The sequence below is a fragment of the Aulonocara sp. 'chitande type north' Nkhata Bay genome, linkage group LG4 (assembly GCF_057382095.1).
Source record: "Aulonocara sp. 'chitande type north' Nkhata Bay isolate Kocher_YH1m ecotype deep benthic linkage group LG4, A_spYH_male_GT1.1, whole genome shotgun sequence".
NCBI classification, from domain to species: Eukaryota; Metazoa; Chordata; class Actinopteri; order Cichliformes; family Cichlidae; genus Aulonocara; species Aulonocara sp. 'chitande type north' Nkhata Bay.
The window spans coordinates 12,636,628-12,659,556 of NC_141347.1; the positions used below are offsets into that span (position 1 = coordinate 12,636,628).

A 22,929-nucleotide genomic window follows, 5' to 3' on the forward strand; every position below is an offset into this window, starting at 1 on the left:
GAAGAACAAATAAATGGAGGCGTTTGCGGTCTTGGGTGAATTCTAGTTCAGTCAGTACGTTTCTTGTAAGCGGTGTAATAGCAGCTTTTTATAGATGCATTCAGCACTTTTTTCTTCTTCTTAAATTATGTGTATATGTCTACTTTCATGACTCTGTTGTCCCTTCTGTGTCTTTCAGGCCAGTTTATACCGGGCTGGATACAGTAGGTTTGCTCCTTACTAAAACCACAAATCACATCCAAGGAATTTCACTTTGGTCCAAAACCCTTTTTCAGGCTCTTTGCTTGGCAGGAGCTCCCCTACATTTTTTTCTGCAGGCAGATTATAGCAACAACCCCTTTTATTATTTTCTTTTCCCTTTTTTTTGTCTTGTGGCGAGAGAAGTCATTGCCACATCATCAACTGAAACTCAGTTCCTGTACTTTTGTGTCCGTCACTGACATGGAAACGATGACAAAAACCCCCAAAACAAAAAAACTGCCAGGAGTGTATCCCTTGTATAAAGAGCTGGAGCAACAGGACACAGTTTGGGATGCTTTTTGTTAGATTTGTTTTTGTTTTTTTAAGAAAAAACACTACAGGACCTGGAAGGAGACAGACTGCTGTTGTTCCTATGACATCCTGCACACTACAAAATCTTTTTTTTTTTTAATTTTTTTGTCCCTAAAAATATCCAGACTTCCAGTTTATCCACTGTCCTGTCAGACCTAACCACACACACACTCTTACATTAAACACCAAGTATAGATTCCTCTACACTTTCCTTTAGTGTCAGACTTCACTAAATGATACTAGAAAAAGGTACTTCTGTTTTTAAACACTACGTTGACATAGAGCTGCTCCCCCCTACATCCCTCTGATGTTAGTATCATGTAATACTGAAAAAAAAGAAAAGAATCAAATTCAGAGGATGTAGGAGCTATTCTTGTTTTTGCCACGCTGGAACATCCAACTTTCAGCTGGAGGAAACTTCTGACAGAAACCACTTTTTTTGTTCTCTTAATAACTTCGAACTTATATGGCATGTCTTTGGGGGGGGAGGGGGGGCTTTTTTCTAACGTTTAAAACGTCCTGGCCAAATGTAAAAGGAAACACAAAGAGACTGTTTAAAAAAGACAAGGAAAAAAAGGTCTTTTTTTTTCTGCAGTACCTCGTTTGTTTTGCCTGCCGCAGACGTGTCATCATGTCGGAAAAAACAAACAAAAAACACCACGTGGCTCAGTGATTTTGAGTTTTTGTCCTTAATGCTCGCCTGCACATACTCCAGTCATTACTGCAAGTGCAACTCCAACATGGAGACATCACGACCGTCTTTTTAAAGGCCTCGTCCTTAAGTCTGCTTCTTCCAAAAGGAGAAATAAAGGACTCGTTTCTATCTCCTAAACCGTCAGACGTTCCTGCCGATCACATCAAAAAGATCCACAGGACACGAGTGGAACTAGCTTCAGCACCCGCACCACCCGCGTTGGGAAACAAATAACCTGTCAGTCGAACGGACGCCGATCCCTCCTGGCCGTCGTTCGGGAAATGGTGTGTGATCTCGACTCGGCAGAGCAGAGAGTGCAGGGAAGCACAGAGACGGGATTCATTATCGGTTTTGTTTCTATTTATATGCAGTGTTTTCACTAGGTTTTCACATCATTATGTAACTCTTAGGCCCCTCATCATGCTCTCTGGGATGGTTCACTCTGAATACTTTCAAAGCTTTCCTGGTGCACCTGAAGGCACAGCAGGACCTGTATGTGTTGCATCTGCATTTACTCTCACGTGGTTGTTGTCGTTATTGCTATTATTTGCCTTTTTTTCAGTTCCAAAGATTTTCAGAGGAAAGCACATTTCTTTTTTTGTGTGTCCTTGTGTATTTTGTTTTTATTTTTGTGTTTTTCTGCCTTTACTTTATTCTTTAGCTGTAATTTTTATTTTTTTTAATGTGTGGGTTGAAGCTGTACAGCGTCGTAGCAGCACCCCTGGGAAATGTCATAAAAGCAATGTCTGCAAGACAGGGAATACACCTTTAATCCAGCCTGCAGAATATAATGACACTGCTGGGTTTAATTTGGTCTTAAGTGTCATTTATTAGCTTTTCTTTTTTCTTTTTCTTTTTTTGCACTAACACATGAGGACACAGTGCAGATGCAGAGGTGTTTGCTGCAGACAAGGGAAATCAGAGCAGATGGAGTCATGAGGGATGCACGGAGAGGCAGGTAGACCGAGAGGATATTTCAAAGTGCATTTTCCTGAAGGGCCAAATTAAAAAGTAAATTAGGAGGGGAGGGTGGGGGGCGGCATGATGTCAAAAGGGGTCCAGAGGCCCAGCAGTGTTCACCTTTTTTTTTTGAACAATGAAACAATGTGTGGGCGGTCAGTGAAGGGACTTTGTGGCAGTGTTGGTGAAGGTGAGAAGCTGAGCCATTAATCATCAGCTGACAGAATCACAGCGTCCCCCACTGTCTCTCCCTCTCACTCTGCTCCTTTCTTTGGGGGGAAGGCGGGGTAGTACAGTGCAAGGACAGGGTGGGTGGGGGGGTATTTTGTTTTTGTATGATTGTGAAACTGTGTGCAGTGGGTCCAATGAGTATTTTTGATGAGCATTACCTCCTTGTTTTTTTGTTTTTCTTACAAGTATTACCACAAGTGTTGCTATGCATGCATGCTTTTTGCGAGAGAGGAAGGGTGTCGAGTCTTTCTTTTCTTTTTTGTGCATGAACTCAAATCGCAGTGCTGGAGGAGGAAGACGAGGTGGAGCGTGGCGTGTTTACACAGCGGGGGGAGTAAGAAAGAGAGAGAACCTGGGATGATGTGTGATGCGGGGTGACAGCAGTGACGGCTGCTCTCGGTTCAGGCCCTGCACAGTGTCTGGATTGTGGGGGAGGGTTGGGGGGGGCAGTCCAGTCCACTTCAGTCCACCTGGGTTATCTATGCTCTCTGCTGTGTGGTCCTCATGGTAATCACCTGTCTGTCCCCCCTGTGGTTTTTTTTTTTTTTTTTTAGATTAAAACCCTTAAAATGTTAAGAGTAACAGCATTAGTCCACCCCGGTGAAAAGCTTCTGCGCAGAGCCGTGTTAGTGTTGTTATTATTATGAACCTGCCCACAGAGATGCTCATTTAGAAAGCTCTCCGCCTCGCTCATCCAGCTGGCAACAAGCTGCAGTCACGGCGCCGTTGTTGAGCAGCGACCGCGGCGCAGCTGCTTTCACTCGCTTTTTTTGGTTTGTTTGTTTGTTTGTTGTTGTTGTTTTGGTTTTTTGCCTCCTCTAATTGGGAGTTAATCCTATTTTGAAAAGCTGCGAAGTAACCGCACAGGTGCGCTCGAGGAACACGGACTGAAAACAAAAGTCATCCTCAGCTGCTGGCTGCCGATGCCCCCCACCCCACACCCCGACTCCCTGCACTGCACTCAAGAAGTCAGCCCAGTGGGAGTTTTTGTACAGCAGTTTAATAAATGGGTTTAAATTGCATGTGAAGTTTTTTTCCCTTTCCTCCTCCCTGTCACATGCTCTCAAAGGCTCATTTATCCAAGTGATTTTTTTTTTTAAAAATTAAGTAAGTGACTTGTATTTTCTCACAATGTTTTATTTTGCCATTCTTGTGTCTGCCTTCTGTTTATTCTCTTCATTATTATTGAATGTATATAATAATAAACTGTTTGGTTTTTATACCCGTCTTTGATTTGTTATTAGCTTTTCTGGCCTTTAGTGTCGCAGGCCCTCGCACTCATACCTGCCTCTCGCTCCGTAAACGATCACCCAGTTCTGCTCCCACATGACCTCCAGTAAATTTAGTGTATTTATTGAAACTAAGCAAATCCTGAGTAATTTCCGAGCTGCAGTTCCTTAAAGTGCACAGAGGTGGGTTGGAAACTGGAGATGCTTGCTGTGCATTATTTCTGAAGTGCAGGAGAGAGCTGCGTGAAGCTGAGGGTTGAAAACACATTTAAGCTCTGTTTAAAAACTGCAACTGAATCAACTTTACATCCACTCTGCATCACAATCTGAAGCCAGGAACTTTTTCTTCCCCAAACATCCAAATTTGAGAATTGCATATAGTACTATGCAAAAGTTTTGAGCTGTCCTTCATTCCTGTTTTTAAATATTTTGCTAGGAAATTCAAAATAGGTGCAGTGACTTGTGAAAACATACATGTAACTACAGTCTATAAGGCAAAAACAGAGTTTGTACGATTCTAACAAGCTTGAAAGTCGACCACCTTTATTCAACACTTTCTTGTCATTTCTTTAAGTAGTCTTCAGGAATAGTTCTCCAGGCTTATGGAAGGATATTCAAAGGTCGTCTTGGGATGTTGGCTTTGTTCTGTTCTCTGTCAACATGAGCCCACACTGCTTCAGTAATGTTGAGGTCCGGGCTCTGGGGGAGGCCAATCCATGACTGACGGTGCTCCACTGTGTTTTTCTCTATCCAGGTCTGCTTTTACTGCATTGGCAGTCTGTTTGGGATCATTGTCGTGCTTTAAAATGAAGCTGTTGCCAATCAGACATTTTGATCTAAATCTCGTGGCACTTTTCTGCATCCACAGTTTCCTTCAGCTTTGATAAGCTCCAACACCACTGGCTGAAATGCAACCCAACCATGTCAGAGCCACGGCCGGCTGTAGACACTCTCTGTTATACATTTGTCCTGATGACCTCTCTGCATATTAACAATTTGGACCAATAATGTCAAATTTGGATCCATCACTCCATCAGACCAGTTGCCACTGATTTCCAGTCAGGTTCTTGTGTATTTTGGCGACCTCAGCTTTTTCTCCCTCGTTTCACAAACAGCAGACTGATCAACTGAAGGGCTAGATGCATCTCTCAGGTCCTGCATCATGTCTGGATCTTTTTTCATATGTCTCAAGGACCTGACTTTCACATACTGCTCATCTGGCGTATATATTTTTACAAGCCTTGCCACTTCTTTGGTCCTCCACTTGTCCATTTTTAAGGACACTGTTATCTATGTTATCTATTTTTCATAGATTCAACTAAACAAATTCTGTTTTTTAAAAGGACTGAGCTGAGAATGAGTGAAGAAGGCAGGCATTGTCTAAAGAAACACTTTGAAGGATCCTCAGAAATTGAAGGCACTCACTGACTCCCATTTCTTCTTGATGCAGTGACCCTCTTACCTCACAGTTATCAGGAGGTGATAGAGCACATTCTCAGATAGGGTTCTGGATTTGTTGAGCTGGCAGCCATTATGTTATTTCCTTCCCATGATTGTGTCAGTCTTATCATTTTCTTTGCAGTGTTTGTCTAAAGTGAAGTTATCCAATCAGGAGCGAGCTTGCTTTAAATGGAACAAAACCCTATACCAAGCAGAGATAAGGGAGTTTCTCATTAGACATGAGAAGTCGGGGAGTCAACTGAATGCTGCAATATTTAGATAACAAGCTTCCAAAGAATCCCTGCTCAGACAGTCCAGAAACGTGGCCTCCTCTGTGGGGCGCGAGCCGGGTGATTGATGGAGGCGCCACATGCCCACCGTTTAACGCAGCTCAGCGGTACTACGTTGCAGTTAACTCTTGACTTTTCTTTTCTTTTTGTTTTTACTCCTCCAGACCAAATTTACTGTATGATAAGCTCTTCCACCACCTCCAAACTTGCTCATCACTGCCAAGGGGGAAACAAACTGGAACAATCTTTAATTGCATCTAGAGTTAATGGCCGTAAATGGGTTGGATGTGGCAGGAAACCTCATATCCCTGCTAATTGCACTAATGCACAAGAGGCCAATTGCCAATTTGATGGCATGCTCTCGCTGAGTAATTGAAGTTGGGCTAATTGGAAGAATAGGCAGAGGCCTGACAGAGGAGGAGGTGTGTGAGAGATTGCATCTTTTGAAGTGGGGAACTGACCTTTTGTGGATGGCAAATCACTACAGGCCATCGGAGGGAGGAAGGGAGGGGGCAAGAAAATAAATGGCACACTGAATCATCTTCTCTCCCGTGTATTACAGAGGGACGAATTTCTTATTGCACATTCTGCCTCTTGTAAATGAAACCGTGACTATGATAGTTGCTACTAAAAAGGTTTTACATCTACCTAGTCATCTACTATGACTTGTTACGACGTTGCCCCCTGGTGGCTGCTCCCTGTACACAAGTGTTTGTTTACTGCAAGGAGGCATTCAAATTATTAAGTGGACATTAAAAAAGACTGAGCTCTGACAGAACGAAATCCTTTATGTAGAAGTCTTTTTTTATTGAGCACATTATGCAAGCATTTGTAAAATAAAGGTTACACTTTATAATAAGTGACTAAGAGCGTAATTCTCCTGTAATTGAATGGACTTTTAGTGCATTTTTTTTAAAGTTACAGTGTAATTACATTTAGTTACAAATACTTAGAGGTAGGCACACTAGAATAAGGTGAGAACAAGTTGGGTTTTTACAGGAAAAAAAAAACAAAAATCACATGTCATAAACACACTGTAGTTTTCAGCACAGGCTGCATTATGGAGTGGATTAATCTTGCTTTTCTTGCCTGTTTATTTAATATTCATTATGTTGATTTGCAGGATGGATGTTCTGTTATTCAACTGTGCTTTTCTTTTACTAATATAAATGGGTTGAGGACTTTTCTGCCTTACAAGAAAAAACAAATACCATCAAATTTGCAGAATCTGTGCACTACTCATAATGCCTTATGCACTGCTTAAATTTACTAAAATTACTTACACACTAATTAGCTTTACTTGCAGTATAAGGTTTTCTTTGTTTTCTGTAAAACCCTGATTTGTTATCCCCTTATTCCTTTGTGCCTACCTTTAAGTATTTGTAGGTAAATATAATTACGTTATAATAAAGTATTGACATTCCGTTTAATCACAGAGGAATTACGCACTTGGCCTCAGGCCGTATTTTTAAAGTGTTACGGGGTAAAAAAGATGCCTATGTTGTATCTTTCTACATCACTCCAGTTGTTTTGCAGAAACGTGTAACTGTGACGTAACTTTGAATATGAAGATGCTGATCAGTGATGGCACGAGCCCTCCCACAGCGCTGACGGATCTCCTGTCCTATCTCCTCCTGTCTTGTCTCATTTCGTCTGATCCCGCCTTCCTTTCCTTTCTCACCTCGTTCTCTCTTCTCGTTCCTCTCAGTTGTTCTCTCGCTCCTTCGTGGATGTCTCTGCTCAGCAGTTTGGCACCTTCAAAGCGACACTTTCACGCCTCCTGTCACCTCAGGGCTATTATCTGCCATCTCCGAGTAGCAACACACACACCGTGACTGAGACGCCCCACTGTTGAGAATTCGCCCCGTGGATTTGCCAGAACAAAGCTGGACTATCTGAACCCGTCCAGCCTCGATGATGAAACTCAAGCAGATGAGTCATGCTGCTGAGCCTGCTCTCTTTGGGGGCGACATATGATTTTAAATCCTACTAACACACTTAAAACACCATTTCTTATAATACTAAAAATATTTACATTTTGCACATTAAAGTACAAATTAGGCCATGAGGTGTGTAAGGCCTTATTCAGATAAGGTTTTATTCATGTCCATAATATTCATCGTAGGGTTCATTGTAGTTGGTAGTCTGAGGGCGAGGAATGGTGTAATCTCTGTTGGTGTCGATTTCCTGAAACACAAAACATCGCTGCAATTAATACCCTCGATAAAGTCCAATTAATCCTACAATATAGCTCAGTCACGTAGTTAAAAGGTCACACTGTTGAATGTTGGACCAGCAGGAGTCGGATGGTTTATCCTTCAGTACTCACCGTCATGGAGAATCCCGACTCGTAGGGCGATCGCAGTGATTGCTCAGCTCTCCGGCCTGAAGGGAGACGCGTTACACAGTCAGCTAATTATATACATTATATGCGTTCATCGTAAAGGCGCACAGTGAGAGCTGAGCTGACAGATATCAGGAGTCATTTTCTAAGGTTGGGTTCATTTTTACCTCATGTTTGAGGAAAGCCATTTGGCTAATGTGTCCTTATTGATCATAGTTAGTCTATTCTGTTTTTTTCCTGGTTTTGCGCCTTTAAAATGAGAATGAAACAACATCCTTTATGGATCTGTGGTGCACGCAAACTTTAGTTAGATGATGTAGATTTGAGGAGTGCAAAAAAGTGGGGCATTAAATTGATTAAAAAGAAATAATCATTGCCGATTAGAGTGGATCCCAGGTGGTCTTTTATTAAATAATCATCATATCCTATAAAGTCATGAGAGTAATAGGCTTGTACTGATGAACATCTTTTAAACTGTCAGGTCGATCCTGAATTCTTCCGTACACGTGACTTAGTATAAATCCTTAAATGCGAAAATTCTAGTTTACCAGCTCTATTGTACATATGTGAATATTTACTGGTATTTTTAGGTCTTTGTCAAAGAAAATGAGATATCTCTTGGATTGCTAGTCAACCAGGTGTGGTTAGGAATGCGGTGAGGATTTAAATAGTCAATTTCAAAAGATAATTTCAATAATCATATTACCTTTATGTCCCAAATCATCTAACTGTAAGTCACACTTTTTTTAATCAACACAACAGCATCTCACCTCTCTTGTTCTCCAAGTCATTCTCAAAACTTCCATTGTCTCTCCCCTCCTTCTGGCTTCCTAGTCCTGGCATATCAGCATTGGGGCTGGTCCATCCTGCAAAGCTCAAAGGGAGATCCTTGGACTTCACTTCCCCATTGCAGAAGAAGGCGACCTGGGACAACCCATGCCCAATCAGTAACACCCAGCCATTTGCTACCAAGGCAATGCTAATTACTGGGTCATCCCAATTTGGCCGACGGCCCAGCTCGGGGTTCCCCTTGGTGAACATAGTGATCCACACCACCCAGATGCAGGCAGAGAGAAGCAGTGTGACGAAGACCAGCCCACTGTGCAGCTTCCCTTGCTGGTTGATGGGTCCTGTGTAGCTGTAGCTGTAAGTGCAATAATTGCGGCACAGGAGGTGCAGGGAAAGAATAAAGCTGATAGCCAGTAAGCACAGGACGTAGATCAGTAGCATGACGAATTCCCCCTGGCTGTACTCGCAGCGCTTGTTATCCCGGACCAACACGATGATCAGCCACTCTGTGGCAATGATAACTTGCACAGTGAAGAGCCCCAGAGCCACAGCAGGCTCTCCCCAGCCTCGAGCTGCTGCAAAGCCCAACAGAGCAAGGCAGCGAGCCAGCAGGCAGGAGAAGGCCAGCGAGAAGAGCACGCCAAAGAGGAACAGCCTAGTGGGGCACGTCTGCGGGGTGAGACTGATGATGAAAGAGAAGGTGATGCCAAAGATCCCCGCCGTGGCCAACAGGAACAGGGACATGGAGGCCACCATGCCTCCGATGTTGCTTTTTCGATAATGGCGGGATGAGATGCAGACACACAGGGACCAGATCAGCAGGGTTAAGAGGAGCCCTATACTTAGCAGGAAGCCCGCAGTGGCCAGGGTCTCCAGCACAATCCCCCATGCTGCCCGGCGGTCACACAGATACCTGTACATGGGATGCAGCCCGTTGCCGCAGCCTCGGACTCCGATCAGGGATGTAACATTTGAGGAAACGGTTGTGGTGGTGGTTGTGGTACTGGTTGAGGTGCTGTTGGCTGACTGGCACAGACAGGTGAGAGGGGCATAAAAGAGGAACAGGAGGGGAGAAAGGGATTTCAGGTTCTTGGATGAAAGGGCCATATTCATTATAGTAATCCACACGAGGATTCAGTCCTCCTTTGTTTAACCGTCCTTTGATGTGGCAGGTCTTTAATCCTGAAACAAAAAAGAGTAAAATACATTTCACGCATGTTTGACTGCAAAACTGTCAGTCGGGAGGAGAAGTTTGTCCGAAACGCATTAAAAGTCTGCAAATCAAGCATGGTGAAATGGAAGCTAACATGACAGAGGTCACAGCATGGAAGAGACAAAAGGAAGAAGAGGTTTGACAGTAGCTCGTGTGAAGAGCACAGGAGGAGAAGGGAGTGTATAAACATGCCAGAACAAAGCAGGGAAATGAATGAGCCGTTGCAAAGCTTGGAGGAAAAACTAGCTGCAACATGGAGGCGAGGCCGGGACAGAAAAGGAGACGTAGCGAGCGCCGTCACACAACACGATTGCCGGTTATAACCAGTTAAGATTAGAGGTGAGAGACAGTCAGATAGTCACTTGTGATAGCTGAGGAGCACTTCCCGCATTACACAGTGGAGTCTTTGTTCCAGCACCAGAGATTTAAATATGACCTTTTTGGCAGTTTTAGCACAGGATAAAAAGGCCTCGTGTCCTCAACTTTGCCCCATCACTTGCTCACAGGGGGTTACAGAGGTTTTTACCAATTCCAAACATTATTTTGATGTCTATTATTAGACATCAAATCAAAATATAAATAGATTCACAAGCCTGACCCAACCTTTATCGAATACACTTACCTTTTATCCTCTGGGATGCAAGTATAAGCAGATCCACCTCCTCCGAATTACACTCAACTAGTCTCAGTCTGACGTTCAAGCTGCGGTAAACTCTTGTTGATGTTCTGCACCTCTTATCTTGATGATGTGCTCATTTCTCTTGCTGGCAGAGAAATGAGCACAAGGGAGAAGAGGGGGAAAAAAGGACGAGGTCCAAAAGCACCACCGGAGAGGATTGTTTTCAACTTGCTTAGAAGGTTGGAAACCTGTACCTCCACAAATTCTTGGCTTTTAGATCCCTCCCGTCTGCTGTGCTTCGCTGCGTCCCTCCCTGTGATTAAGGTGGGGCTCCCGCACACCTGGAAGCGATGAGAAGTCACACCTCCCAGATTTATGAATCTCATTTCCCATAAGAATTTGCATCCCGTCTGTTGATAATGTGGTCATGTGTTTCACCTGAGGTGCAGGGTCACAGCTCAGCAGAAGTAAGAATCAAGGGCGTTAGGGCGAGCCCGCCTGACTCATCCCACCATCACCTGGATACAGAACAGGAGCAGCAGTCTCCTTGGTTACTAGTAAATCACAGCCATAACACTTGAAATTGGCGAGTTCGCCACAAGTAGGGTTGCATCAGGAACAGAGAACGCTTTTCACCGTTGCAAGCCCATACGTAATACCTCCGCTCATGCCTGTACACGCACATTGTTTAAGGGTGTGTTCAGCTGAAGCTTAAGTCACTCTTCAACTAAAGTTTGCTCTAAAGCCCAGAGGGACTTTTTCCATTTGTAAGCTGGTTTGTTGCAGGAGCAGGGTGTGTGCACACGGATGTTGGCCAATGTAAACATCTCCTTCGAATAAATGTTTCAAAGGCACCAATATGTTGTACATGGAGTGTCTGTGTGCATATTAGACACTCGGCAACCCCGCTGTCTGGGAAGCGCGACAGTGTTGAAGGATGCTGACAGAAAGTGTGTCTTTAAGACTTTTTGGGGCCTTTCTTGCTGCATTGAGAAGGTAAACTTGTATTTTAGGTGCTCCACCAACTTGGATCTGATTAAACTCTCTCGCACTGGATGGAGAGCAATGACTGAGCATATTCCCAGTTTTATTAGTCCAAGGAATCCGAATCGATGTTTAGCGACCCGATGGTTTCCTTGTACTGAGACCTTGTCGAGGTTTACATTGAGACTCTACACAACATCCTCAACAGTGTTTGTTTTGAGCACAGTTGTGTTTCGGTTGTTTTTCTCTCTCTCGGGTTTGCGAGTTTCACTTTAGAGTCTGTTGGGTGTAGCATTTTGATTTCTAATGTTTGCCAGGAGCAAGTTTGAAGACGTTTGGAGTACAACACAAACACAGTCAGAGCTGACTCACTGTCATGTGGTCATACCAGTCTCAATAAACATATTCACCAAAGCCTAAAACTAAAGTCTTTTAGTGTAGATAATTTTAATTTATTTTGATTAGTTTCTCTTTTTTTTAATGTTTCATTTAGTTTTTAAAAAAAAAATCTAAATACAGTGAAATTTTGTGATGGCTGGTGGATTCGTGCCCCAGTTTTTTGTAATCTGCAGACTTTGATACGACTGTAACACCAGATTCAAAAATCTTCCTAGCTGTGCTAATGAGCACATAAAAACCTCAACACAAATAAAATAACCATTTTTCATGTGAGAGCACAAATATTTGCATTTAAATTGGGACTTGCTGTCTGTAAGCAAAATGTCATGAAGTCTTTTAATAGCCTGCAAAGAAGTTTCATTAGTTATACAGTGTATTTTGTATACTGTATAATGTTTAGCATATCAGTTGCTCTATGGGACATAAGGGGGACACTAAAATAGTCTAATGAGTATTGTGATCATCTTCTCTGGCAAGGAGAGCAAATGAAGCGAGACAAAGGTTTTAGATTAATTTATCTTTCATCAATACATTTTTCTTTAACTTATATTAATTATTTATATAGCACCAACTCAAAGCAACAGTTGCATCAGGGTGCTTTACGTTGTAAGGTTAAGATCCTACAGAAGATCCCTATGGGCAAGCACTTGGAGACAGCGAGAAGGAAAAACTCAATTTGAACAGGAAAAAAACCTCCGGTAGAACCAGGCTCAGGGAGGGGGAGGGGCAGCCATCTGCTCCAACCAGTTACATTGGAGAAAAGGGATGAAAAAGGAGAGCATAGAGAGGCAAGAACAAACACAAACGAATGCATCAGTACTTCAATATTCTGGATCAACTAGAATCTTTTCAGCGAGCTTTTAGAACAGCCTGAAAATAAGGAAACAAAAAGTCCAGCCTAGAAGAAATGGGTGGACTAGCTTTTCAGCATCACTCTGAGACAAGATGTTTCTAATCTTAGAGATACTGCACAGATAAAAGAACACAGTCCTACATACCTGTTTATATGCACATTGTTGGGCATATCCTGATTAAAAATGACTCACAGCATTACTGGAGGCTGAGGTAGTGCCATCCAGAGTAAGTATCTGCTTAGACATCATTAAATTTTTAGGGCAGAGTAGAATAACCTCAGTTTTGTCAGAATTTAGAAACAGGGATTTCGAGGTAATCCAGACCTTTGTATCTTTAAGACATTCCTGTAGTTTGACTAATTAATTTGTGTCATCTGGATAGCAATAAAAATGTAAGCAACATTTCCTAATGATATTGTCTAAACAAAGCATGTATAATGTTAAAAAAAGAGCTGCCAGCACAGAACCCTGACTCCCTGTTTACATGAAAAAACTGGAGTCTGTCAGATAGGTCTGATTCAAACCGTATACCAGCAGCGTACTCTAGTTACTGTTGTAAAATGATGTGATCGACAGTGTTTGATATCTATACGTAACAAAATTTAAGTACTACAGTGGTCCCTCGTTTATCGCGGGAGTTACGTTCTAAAAATAACCCGTGATAGGTGAAATCCATTAAGTAGCCAGCTTTATTTTTTATAACTACTATTATTATTATTGTTATACACTACACACTTTATACACTTTTCTCAGACAGGCATCAACATTTTCACATTTTCTCTCTTGTTTAAACTCTCAAAGTTCAAACCTTGGTAGAAAAATAAGTCCAGCATTATACAATGAAACCAAAGCCCCCACGGTTGCCTTTGATGGTGCAAAATGTTTAATCGACATTGTTGTGTTTGTTGGGGAGAAAACTTACAAACATACAGTGCAGCACTTCAGAGTCACACTGCTAGCGGTCGAAGATTTATGTAAATTTGACAAGCTGAACTCATTCTGTACTGTACTGGAGACACGAGGAGATTGATTGACAGTGGTCTACAGCCAATCACGACGCAGAACACAATGCACTTCCCAAAAAAAACCAACAAAAAAAACCAACATGCAAAGTTGCACAAATAAAATCTGTGAAACAGGAAGGCTGCGAACGGTGAACATATAGCGAGGGACCACCGTAACCGTTTTACACCGTTTAGCAGGAAGACATATCATTGACCTGTCAATCAGAAATCATCAGCCAATGGGTGCATGGTGTTTATAGTCAGATCCACCTTTCCTGTTTACCACCGTGTTTTTGTAACCAACATGGTGATAAAGAAATGTTCATCTCGAGGCTTCAAAGCAGGATGTCTCATTTTTTACGTCCTTCTTTTGTAGTGTTTTAAATTGATGTAGCATTCTTTCCTATCGGCTGATAAAAAGAAGCCTGATTATCAAGTATATAAGAGAAAAAAATCCCACTCCTCAATTGATCTCTTCAATGAATGCTTGTTTAAACCTTGTTTTATACAACATGTCATTCATTTTATAAATTGTTGCTCCCATTTAGCAGGAAATGGGTGATAAAGCAAGATACACTCAAAACAGTGGGTGATGTCATGCTGCCAGGTCCATCATTTATGTACAGTCTATGATTTAATAGTGATTTGATATTATTTTTCTTTTACTGATTTAAAAAAAAATGCCATGTTACTCTGTTTATGTCTTTCAGAAAAAAAGATGAGGGTAGTAAAAGTAGTGAAAATAAACTGATTTTTATTTCAGCTATTTGGACATGCCAGTTCACAACACATCTTCCATAATATTGTGTTTGCAAACACAAAACTTATTTGCCTTTAACTTCTCTAAGGAGGGAAGTGCAGGTAGCAGCAAGGACAGAAAGAGATGGAAAGCAGGACAAAAAGGAATTCCTCCTCAATGATCGCGTGAAAGAGCATTGTAGTTTTTCACCATTACAGCATGTTGCACACCCACACTGCATCCCTTGGTGTTTACAACAACCTTGTGCACAAGGAGTAGAAAATACAATGCAAAACAAAAGAGGGAGGAAGTACAAAAGGAAGATGGAAGATAAGGTAAAAAGGTTTAACGCTTAGAACAAATTATTTACATTTGTAATTACAGCTAGAAGCAAATACAAGCTAGTGTTGACAAGTGTTTTGCTTGCATCCATTGCCGTGGGTCGGGAGTGGCACAGGGAGGCAGGGAAGTCCACATGAGGAGGGGGGAGGAGTCGGGAGGAGACTACGCTAGGTGGATGAAGGGGAAAGGAAAAAGGTAGGTGGAGATGGTTTTCTCGTCTTTTCATTTCAAGTATATATACTGTAAACAGTATCATATTATAATATAAAAACAACAACATCATTATGCTTTCCGTCCACTTAGTGGCGCAAAGCAAGAGGTAGATAGACGAGAGGGCATTAGGGGGTTTGCTGGCAGCCTTATCACGACGTGCCAAGCTGAGGTGGAGAGAAGGCCAGGTGGAAAGGATTAGACAGAGGAAGGGTGCAGGCAGGCGAGGAAGGCTGGAGGCAGTGGGTTTAAATGATGCCGTATTTGGCCAAGTCGCTGAGCTCCATGTCGCCGAAGGCTTCCCATGGGCACACCACTGAGAAGTCTGTGCCAAGACCATCCATGCCAGGGATATCATCACCAAAGCTGGAGAAAGAGGAAACAAAGAGGTGAGCATCCAAAGTCCTGATCTGTTCCCTAATCTATACATTTAAATATCACAAAAACTGTGTTTTACCCCTTCTGGCCTGGCTTGGGGGCCTTGCTCTTGAATGTGCGGGTCTGCCTCTGCTTGAACTTGGGTGGCCCCTTCTTGGGTGTAGTGGGGCCTTTGGTTCCACCAGGGGCCAGGGCGCTTCCTGCTGGGGGGCTGGCGTTCATTTCTACTGCGGATCTCTGAAGGCAGAAAGACATTGATAAAGCCTCGCATTGCCTCCTGCTGCCCTCGTGCTAATCCTGTTTGCTTCCAGCGCTCGGTGCCAATCCATGGAGATTACACAGATTAGCTTTACAGACAGATTAGCTCTAATCCCACTGTAATCCACAGTGGACTAATTGCCCTTCTTGGACAGCAAGAATGACATGTTGGCTGAATAAGTGAGGCTGTTATTGTCAAATCACATCACGGCGTTCTCTTCACTGTATTGAAAACGCCTTGACCAAAACATCCCTGCCTGTTCCCTTTGCTCTCGTCTTAAGCCGTGTCCTTTCTGAGCCCCCCTTTCCTCTGACTGCTAACACTGTTAAGGCATTCTGACAGAGGTGGAAGAACACCCTGGCTTGTGATGTTATGCACCACCTGCAGATACAGACAGCCTGCGGATGCAGAGGCTCTCCTGATCTTTCAGCTGAACGGTGATGCAGAGACGCTGCCCGGCAGGCTCACGACCATCTGTTTGCTTTGATTGAACGTTTTGCAAATCCAGTGCATCTTTGTTAGCCCAAAATAGATGTAGATTTTATTTTTTTTATTGCCTTGTTGTCTTTCTTCCTGCTTTCCTTGTATTCGTTTACAATTTTAGCAGATACATTATCATCACACTAAATTATCATTGTTATCTTTCCAGCTGTCAGTTATCCACGTACCTACGTATCTACTGCTACTTTTATCCTTATTATATGTTACATTGTAGCGCCACCCGGGTAGTTTCATCACTAAACAAAGTCAATAAAGTTGCAGCTGCAGAGTTTGCACTTACTTGCAGTCACAGATTTCCCAGTTGCTGCTCAGAGCTGCTTCTCTCTGCTCCTTGAGTAAGTGAAGTGTGTTGTCTGTGTTGCACTTTTATACTATTAATTCTAATCCCCACATCAGCCTTTTTCCAGTCACATGGTCACCAGAGAAGGTCAGCCAAACTTCTCCACCCATCCAGGATCTTCTGCTCCCCGCCCTCCCCACCTCTCAGCTCCCTTGTTCCCATTGGCCCCGCCCCACTGCTGTCCTACCTGCCATGGGATGGAGGTGGTGCAGCCTGCTGGAACAGATCATTCAAAGATCAATCTGGAAGGACTTTTATCTCACTTATCCCTCTAAACCCCAGCACGCCTGCATTTAGCTTTGTCGTGAGAAGACAGCCGGTCGCGTTTCAGGCCCATGTGAGACGTTGTTTTCACATGTGGGTCTGTGCAGCTACACCAGTAAACAAAGAGCAACCCGACCTTGAGGAAATTTAACCATACCAACAGCTCAAATACAATTAAAAGCAACTTTAATGTGAGAGGTATGAAATTTGAAAAAACAAACAACAACAACACTCATTGACTCAGGTTCAGGCCCAAAGTCAAAGATCCAGCCTTTCTAGACTCTCCAATAATGCTTCTATGATACCAAGAAGTATCATAGTAAACTCGGCTATTTACCTTTAATTACACATGATATATGCATGAAGATTTAAGCAAAAAAAAAAAGTGCATTTCAGTTTTATTGTGGGAATTTGATAATGTCACATTTGCAGCCTGGAAAATGACAACATGACAACATGTTTACACATTAAGTTTCTGTAGCCATGTTTGGTTTAACAGGTATTCCTGGAATCAGCGTTAACTACGCAACCGTTTCGGTCCGAACCTTCACAGCGTGAGTTTGGCAGCTTCACTCTCAGAGACCTGCAGCAGTGTGGGAGGTCCACTTGAACAGTAAATGAACTCATTAACACCAATAAAAAACAAAAGACCTCCCTCCTGCCAGTTCCGTTCTTTTTAATGAACATAAAAAAAATCTAGAACTCGATGAAGAGCAAGATGAGCAACCTTCGACTTCATGCTTCTGAATATTTTTTCTACAGAGTGGAGATGAAATAAGAGGAAATGTTAAACTGAGCCTCGCTGGGTGGCTACCTGATATCTTTTTTTTAAATTCCAATATCCCAAGGGAGGAAAATGACAGGAAAAACTGCAATTCTTAATCGACACTTCTCTAAGCCATTAATATTTAAATGCTTTATTAATTCAGCCTCACTCATCTGGAAAAGAACGTCCACAGTTGATTTAATACTTTAGATTTGCTCATGAAAACTTTCACATGAGAAACAACTTGCATGAATAAATCATAACACAAGATGTGTAAGTCTTGAGAGACTTATATATATATAACATATAAATATTTACTGTTTGAGGGAGAGCGAAACTTTCTCGTCTTTTCCATACGGGCTGTGTGTGGAAAGTGTTGATCTAAAGGTCGGATCCCAGATTAGACTGCTTGGAAGCGGGATAAAATAAGAGAAAGACACAACACAACCACATAACGCTGACTCAAAACATAGGAAGACATCGTCTAATTTCTGCTAATTTAACATAAAGTCAAGAGGCGTTTAATGCAAATTTAACCACACAGACATACACTCCTATATTTATCCAAAAACAAGTAAAAGTCTGATTTAATTGAAAATCTTTTCATTTAAAAAAGGAATAAAGAGAGAGACCTGGAAAAGAGGGCAGTAGAAATTGTAACAAAGATACAACTATACACAATACAAGACAGTGAACACAACATCCAGATCATAAGCAGTTTATTACAGAAATATTTCAAAGATGTTTTTAGGATTCTGTTAATCACAGCAAACATGACATGGGAAAAATGTGCACGCTTCACACAACCGAGCCAAAATGGCACCATTTAAGCTACACAAATACACATAAAGCTGAACGTTTATAAGATAAATAACAAGGATGCAGTTCTGAGGTGGTCGGGTTGTGAAGGAGGTATGTTTACTAGTTTAACCTATCGGTGGAGTAACATCAGCCTAAACATGAAATGAAGGTGCGGTTGTTACCAGTTTTTGACTGAAATCAGAAGATCAGGGTGTCGTCTCAGTCATCATAACAAGTCACAAATATGAACCTCACAGGGTTGATGGCAGCGGGAAAAAGTACATTTTAACATGTAAACTGAGCCGGCTCAGCAGACCAGCCTTTCATCCTGTGCACTTACAGAGGAACCAGAGGAGCTCTCAATAAGAAATGAGAACATGATTTATGAAGTCTTGAGGCATGCTAAAATATTGACAATATGTTCTTTTGTATGGATGACCTCAAATCAACAATTAATGTAATTTTATGCGAACAGTGGCGTTGTATGCCTGTTATTAATAACACTAGTCATTTGATGCTAATGCTACAGTATTCTTTGGCCTGTTGAATGTTATTAGCAAACTGTTATACTTACTCACCCTGAGAAACATAGGTTTACCTGAACATATTAATAACATGCACCTCACAAAAATGCTGGAAAAAAGCAGATTTTTGTGGTCTGGACTGTTTCACATGGTTTGAAATCCAAATACTTTTGCACATATACAGTTATACAGTTTCTTTTTATCTCACAAATGTGTCAAATGATGTAATTTAATATGGATACTATAAACCTGGTGTGTATATTTGTAGATTAAAAATAAGTATGTCCAATACTTTCTAAACCAGATGTTATTGTGGTGAAATTAAACTGATATGAGGCTTTTATAAACTTTTACAGTTGCAAAAACTACAAATGGGTCATTTTAGTCTCTAGTAGGTGGTTGCTCTGCAACACTATGACATTATATCTAGATAAGAACCAGTGGGGTGAGGTGTATTGGTGTGCCAGGTTTGATTGCTCAACTACTGATGAGGTAACTCACAGACAGACAGAGATTTCATGTATTAAAAGATTATAGATTACACTGTCCTTCATTTGTAAATAAAGAGCTCAGACACATTCATAGTTACTCTTAGTTATTAAATTAGATTTAGTAACCAATGTAAAGGGCACTCTCAGATTTTTTTTTAAATAGTCTGAATATGGGGGTGATCACATCCTGTGCAATGATCAGTTGCACCAATGCATGCACCTGCTCCTAAAAGAGGACACGATAATGGCTAAGCCTCTTTAAATGTATGTAGGGTGTAGAAGGGAAGGAGGACAGACCTGTCCTCTTTACCACAGACTGCACGTCTGTGCTGTGTAATGTAAGTGTGGATCTTACTCTACAGGTGGGGAAACACGGGTTTGTTTCATTTAGGACATTAAAGATTGATTTTAGGGTCTTTTCATTTGTCTATGAAGCCATGCATTTCACACCTCTATTGCTCCACCTTAGCTCTTTTAGATCCTCTGAAGGACTGATCAAAGACTCTGTAATATTCTAATATTCTTTAAAATCTTCCCCCTTTTGAGACACTTTTTACACATACATTCAGAGCATGTATTGGATGTTTCTTTTCAGTGCCCTTCGGTTATTCTTAGTGATAGTTTGGTAGTTATTTTATTTTACCAGTGACTTGATTTGCTTGGATTACACATCTGTTTCTGTGGTGTTGATTCATTTTTGTTTTTTATTTTTATTGCTTTTCAAACCTTATTTATTTTATTTTGATTTTTTTGTTGTTGATTTCCTTATTCCATTCCACCTTTTAAATTGTCTTCTACTTTTTATATTTGTATTTATAAATGATGATTTTTTTTCACTTTTTTCTTTTTAATTTTTCACAGTTTTTCATTCCACATTTTGATTTGATTTGTTTATTCTGTTTTATTTTTAAATAACCTAATTTACTAAAAAAATAGGTTAAAATATGAGAAATAATACTTATTTATTTCTCATAAAAGTTTTTATTTTTTTCTCTTTTTTCATGCTCTGGTATTTCGTTGCACTTGTGATGTTTATCTTGAAAGGTCCTATAGAAATAAAGTTTTAATTTACCTACTGTTGGCTGCTGTATCATTTTAACTTTTAGGATAAATAATGACTTGACACTGTGTTGAGCGATCAGGTTTGTTTCTTAATTTAAAGACTTTTTATTTAACTTCTTCGGAAATTTAACATGCAAAGCTTCAAAATATGAAACCGTATCATCTGCATACAGAAGCCCAAAGAGTCTTAGATAGACCTCCACACCACCATCACTCGTGTCCACAGCAATGACAGCCCCTTATGATGTCCACTTATTGTATATTTAAAATAATTCCAGAAAGCAAAGGTGATAAAATCATCACCTTATTGAAACCCATTATTGTGATTCGGACAATCGCGTATTTTGTTATTTATAAATTATACACAACCTATTAATAAACCTATTTCCACTCAATTAAAAGCTCTTTTTGTAATAAATAAAAGCACAGTACAGTCATTCTTACAGTGCACATACAAACCAGTTACATTATGTAAAACAAAGATTGTTGAGTAACCAGCCTGCTCTCCCAGAAAACCCACTGTGGTTAAAGTAGAAGTCAGACACTGATTATTTACATAAATAAACAAAAGACATAAGGAGTGCAATTCCTCTGTAATTTGCTATACAAGTTTAATTATTCCTAATGTCCATTTTGTTGGTGTGATCCCTGTTCTCCACACAAAGTTAAATAATTTGGTAACCAGCTCTTCAAGACTTGCCTTGCTGTGAGTACAGCTAATTCATCTAAGCTTGTTTACCTGTGGCCTCGTTATATTAGCAGGGCAGGTATTAACAAGCCACTCCTCAGTTAAAGGCAATAACAGTGGCCCAGACTGAACCGCAGAGCAGCTACACGCAGTTTTGATTTCTTTTACAGGTCAGTGTGTCAAGTGTCCACACTTTTCTTGTCTGTATGCTAATACTCACTGCTAACACTTAATACCGAGACTACTAAATTAAATTAGCATACAGGCTTGAAACTGAAAAGTAGCTCTGGGGCAGCATTATGACTCAATACTTCAGCGTGTGTGTGTGTGTGTGTGTGTGTGTGTGTGTGTGTGTGTGTGTGTGTGTGTGTGTGTGTGTTAAACTTTACAGGCAGCGTTGTAAAGGTTGTCAAATTTATGGCTTCAGCAGACAGGTCAGCTCTTTCATGATCCGTCTGAATTCCCGTGTGTGTTCGGCTGCCTTGAGTTTGGATGTACACAGCGCAGATGTACAGTACATGCGATCTTTGGGATCTATGGAGGTTTGGTTCCCACCACACAGAAAGCTCCGAGACCATCAGTAACTATTCCAGGCGTGCATTTTTGTAATCAAAAATGTCTAGACGGAATAAACCACAGTCTGAAATGCCACTGAAATGCTGAACTTACACTTTGTGTCCGGGACACATTTCTATGTTTAAATTCCAGACAAAAAAAACAGTTTGAACCACCTCTGCACTAAAAAAACCCAAAATATTATTTTTAATATGAGTTATTTTAAAAGACAGAATTAAAGAAATAGGGAAGAGACTCTATATTAACATTCATTTGGCTTCCAGTCAACTCTCTCTGTCTGCTAGTGGCTGAAATATACCCGGCCTTGGTTGGCAGCTATGGTTTAGTTTTGTGGTTACAGATAGATGGAGAAAGTTAAATCTGCAGAATTTTATGTGGAGATGTTCCAAGAACCCACTCAGCAACGCAGCTAATGACAGACCCAACTGTAAGATTTAAGAAGCAGCGACCTTTAAGTGCAAAAGCTTCAGTTCATTGACTGGCAACAAGAGGCCGGCTCCAAACGCGAGTCAGTCGCTGGAAGTAAAAATGCCTAAAAATGCCTAACTTTATAGATACAAAAATTTCCTTCATAACAATTATTATACAGTGTTTTTTAAATATGTTTTTATTTGGAGGTTTTTTGTTTTTTTTTACCCATCCATACGGTGGCCTTGAAAGGTCAAACACGCTGCAAACTAAGAAAATACCAGCAAATACAAAAATTCTGAAAAAACACACAAAACACAATAGAATTTAAATAAAACACAATAGATGACAAAAACAAATCTCACTATATATTTTGATGTCTTTTTGATTACACAATACGTGATGGAACAGCTGTGAAAGATCACACTGAGACGCACTAAAAAGAAAACGAGTGTATTGTAAGGAAGAAAAAAATCCAATTTTCTTTATAAAGCACTTTAAAATACCCAGAACAGGACCAAAGTGCTGTACAGAAAATAAGTTAAAAACAATAGAATAAAGGAAAACAACAAAAATAAATAAATAAAACACATAATACATAAAAAAATAAAACAGCCTTATATTAAAAAAACAAGATAAAACAGCATAGAATCTACTTAAAACAACAAAACTAACACCAACATCTCACACGGTGTCAAAGGCCAGGGTAAAGAGGTGGGTTCAGGAGTGATTTAAAAACAGGTAGGGAAGAAGCCCGTCTAATCTCTGAAGAGATCGTTCCACAGTTTTGGAGCTGCAGCAGCAAAAGCTCGATCTCCTCTAAGTTTACGCTCAGTCCTGGGTACATTCAGCAGCTGATCAGCTGACTTGAGAGACCGGGTGGGAGTATAACGCTGTCGCAGCTCAGAGGGATAAGATGGGGCTAGGCCCTGGGGGGCTTTAAAAGCAAATAAAAGAATTTTTAAATGAATCCTAAAA

At 41.0% G+C, this 22,929-nt stretch overlaps 3 protein-coding genes across 8 annotated transcripts in view; 1 reads left to right on the forward strand and 2 right to left on the reverse strand.

Annotated features, from left to right (window-relative positions):
* The window catches only part of LOC147332084 (RNA binding protein fox-1 homolog 2-like), a 52,052-nt gene extending 51,015 nt beyond the window's left edge, over window positions 1-1,037 (forward strand). For all 6 annotated transcript variants that reach the window (XM_086288483.1, XM_086288482.1, XM_086288484.1 and 3 more), the window contains one exon: window positions 179-1,037. Coding sequence is in view for 5 of the 6 variants with exons in the window: in XM_086288482.1 (XP_086144608.1) it covers window positions 179-223 (45 nt within the window). In the remaining variant the exon portion in view is untranslated. The remainder of the gene's footprint in view (window positions 1-178) is intronic.
* A 5,145-nt stretch (window positions 1,038-6,182) lies between these two features.
* LOC147332085 (retinoic acid-induced protein 3) lies at window positions 6,183-10,763 on the reverse strand. The gene is made up of 4 exons (XM_086288488.1): window positions 10,365-10,763; window positions 8,511-9,711; window positions 7,726-7,781; window positions 6,183-7,583 (listed from the first exon to the last, which is right to left on the reverse strand). Exons 2-4 carry the CDS (start codon window positions 9,640-9,642, stop codon window positions 7,494-7,496), a joined length of 1,278 nt encoding a protein of 425 aa, XP_086144614.1. The 5' UTR covers window positions 9,643-9,711; window positions 10,365-10,763; the 3' UTR covers window positions 6,183-7,493.
* Window positions 10,764-14,336: 3,573 nt separating this feature from the next.
* Window positions 14,337-16,469, reverse strand: pde6hb (phosphodiesterase 6H, cGMP-specific, cone, gamma, paralog b). The gene is made up of 3 exons (XM_086288489.1): window positions 16,312-16,469; window positions 15,351-15,508; window positions 14,337-15,259 (listed from the first exon to the last, which is right to left on the reverse strand). The coding sequence occupies exons 2-3, from the start codon at window positions 15,491-15,493 to the stop codon at window positions 15,142-15,144; spliced, it is 261 nt and encodes an 86-aa protein (XP_086144615.1). The 5' UTR covers window positions 15,494-15,508; window positions 16,312-16,469; the 3' UTR covers window positions 14,337-15,141.
* Window positions 16,470-22,929: the final 6,460 nt, after the last annotated feature.

What these genes read in the sequence shown, in the direction of transcription:
- LOC147332085 (XM_086288488.1), bottom strand. Translation starts at nt 9,642, where the DNA reads ATGAATATGGCCCTTTCATCCAAGAACCTGAAATCCCTTTCTCCCCTC. An exon ending in TGACTTGGAGAACAAGAGAG is followed by an intron (nt 7,782 to 8,510) that starts GTGAGATGCTGT and finishes GTCTCCCTTCAG; the next exon opens with GCCGGAGAGCTGAGCAATCA. An exon ending in AGTCGGGATTCTCCATGACG is followed by an intron (nt 7,584 to 7,725) that starts GTGAGTACTGAA and finishes TTTGTGTTTCAG; the next exon opens with GAAATCGACACCAACAGAGA.
- pde6hb (XM_086288489.1), bottom strand. Translation starts at nt 15,493, where the DNA reads ATGAACGCCAGCCCCCCAGCAGGAAGCGCCCTGGCCCCTGGTGGAACC. An exon ending in CCCAAGCCAGGCCAGAAGGG is followed by an intron (nt 15,260 to 15,350) that starts GTAAAACACAGT and finishes CTCTTTCTCCAG; the next exon opens with CTTTGGTGATGATATCCCTG.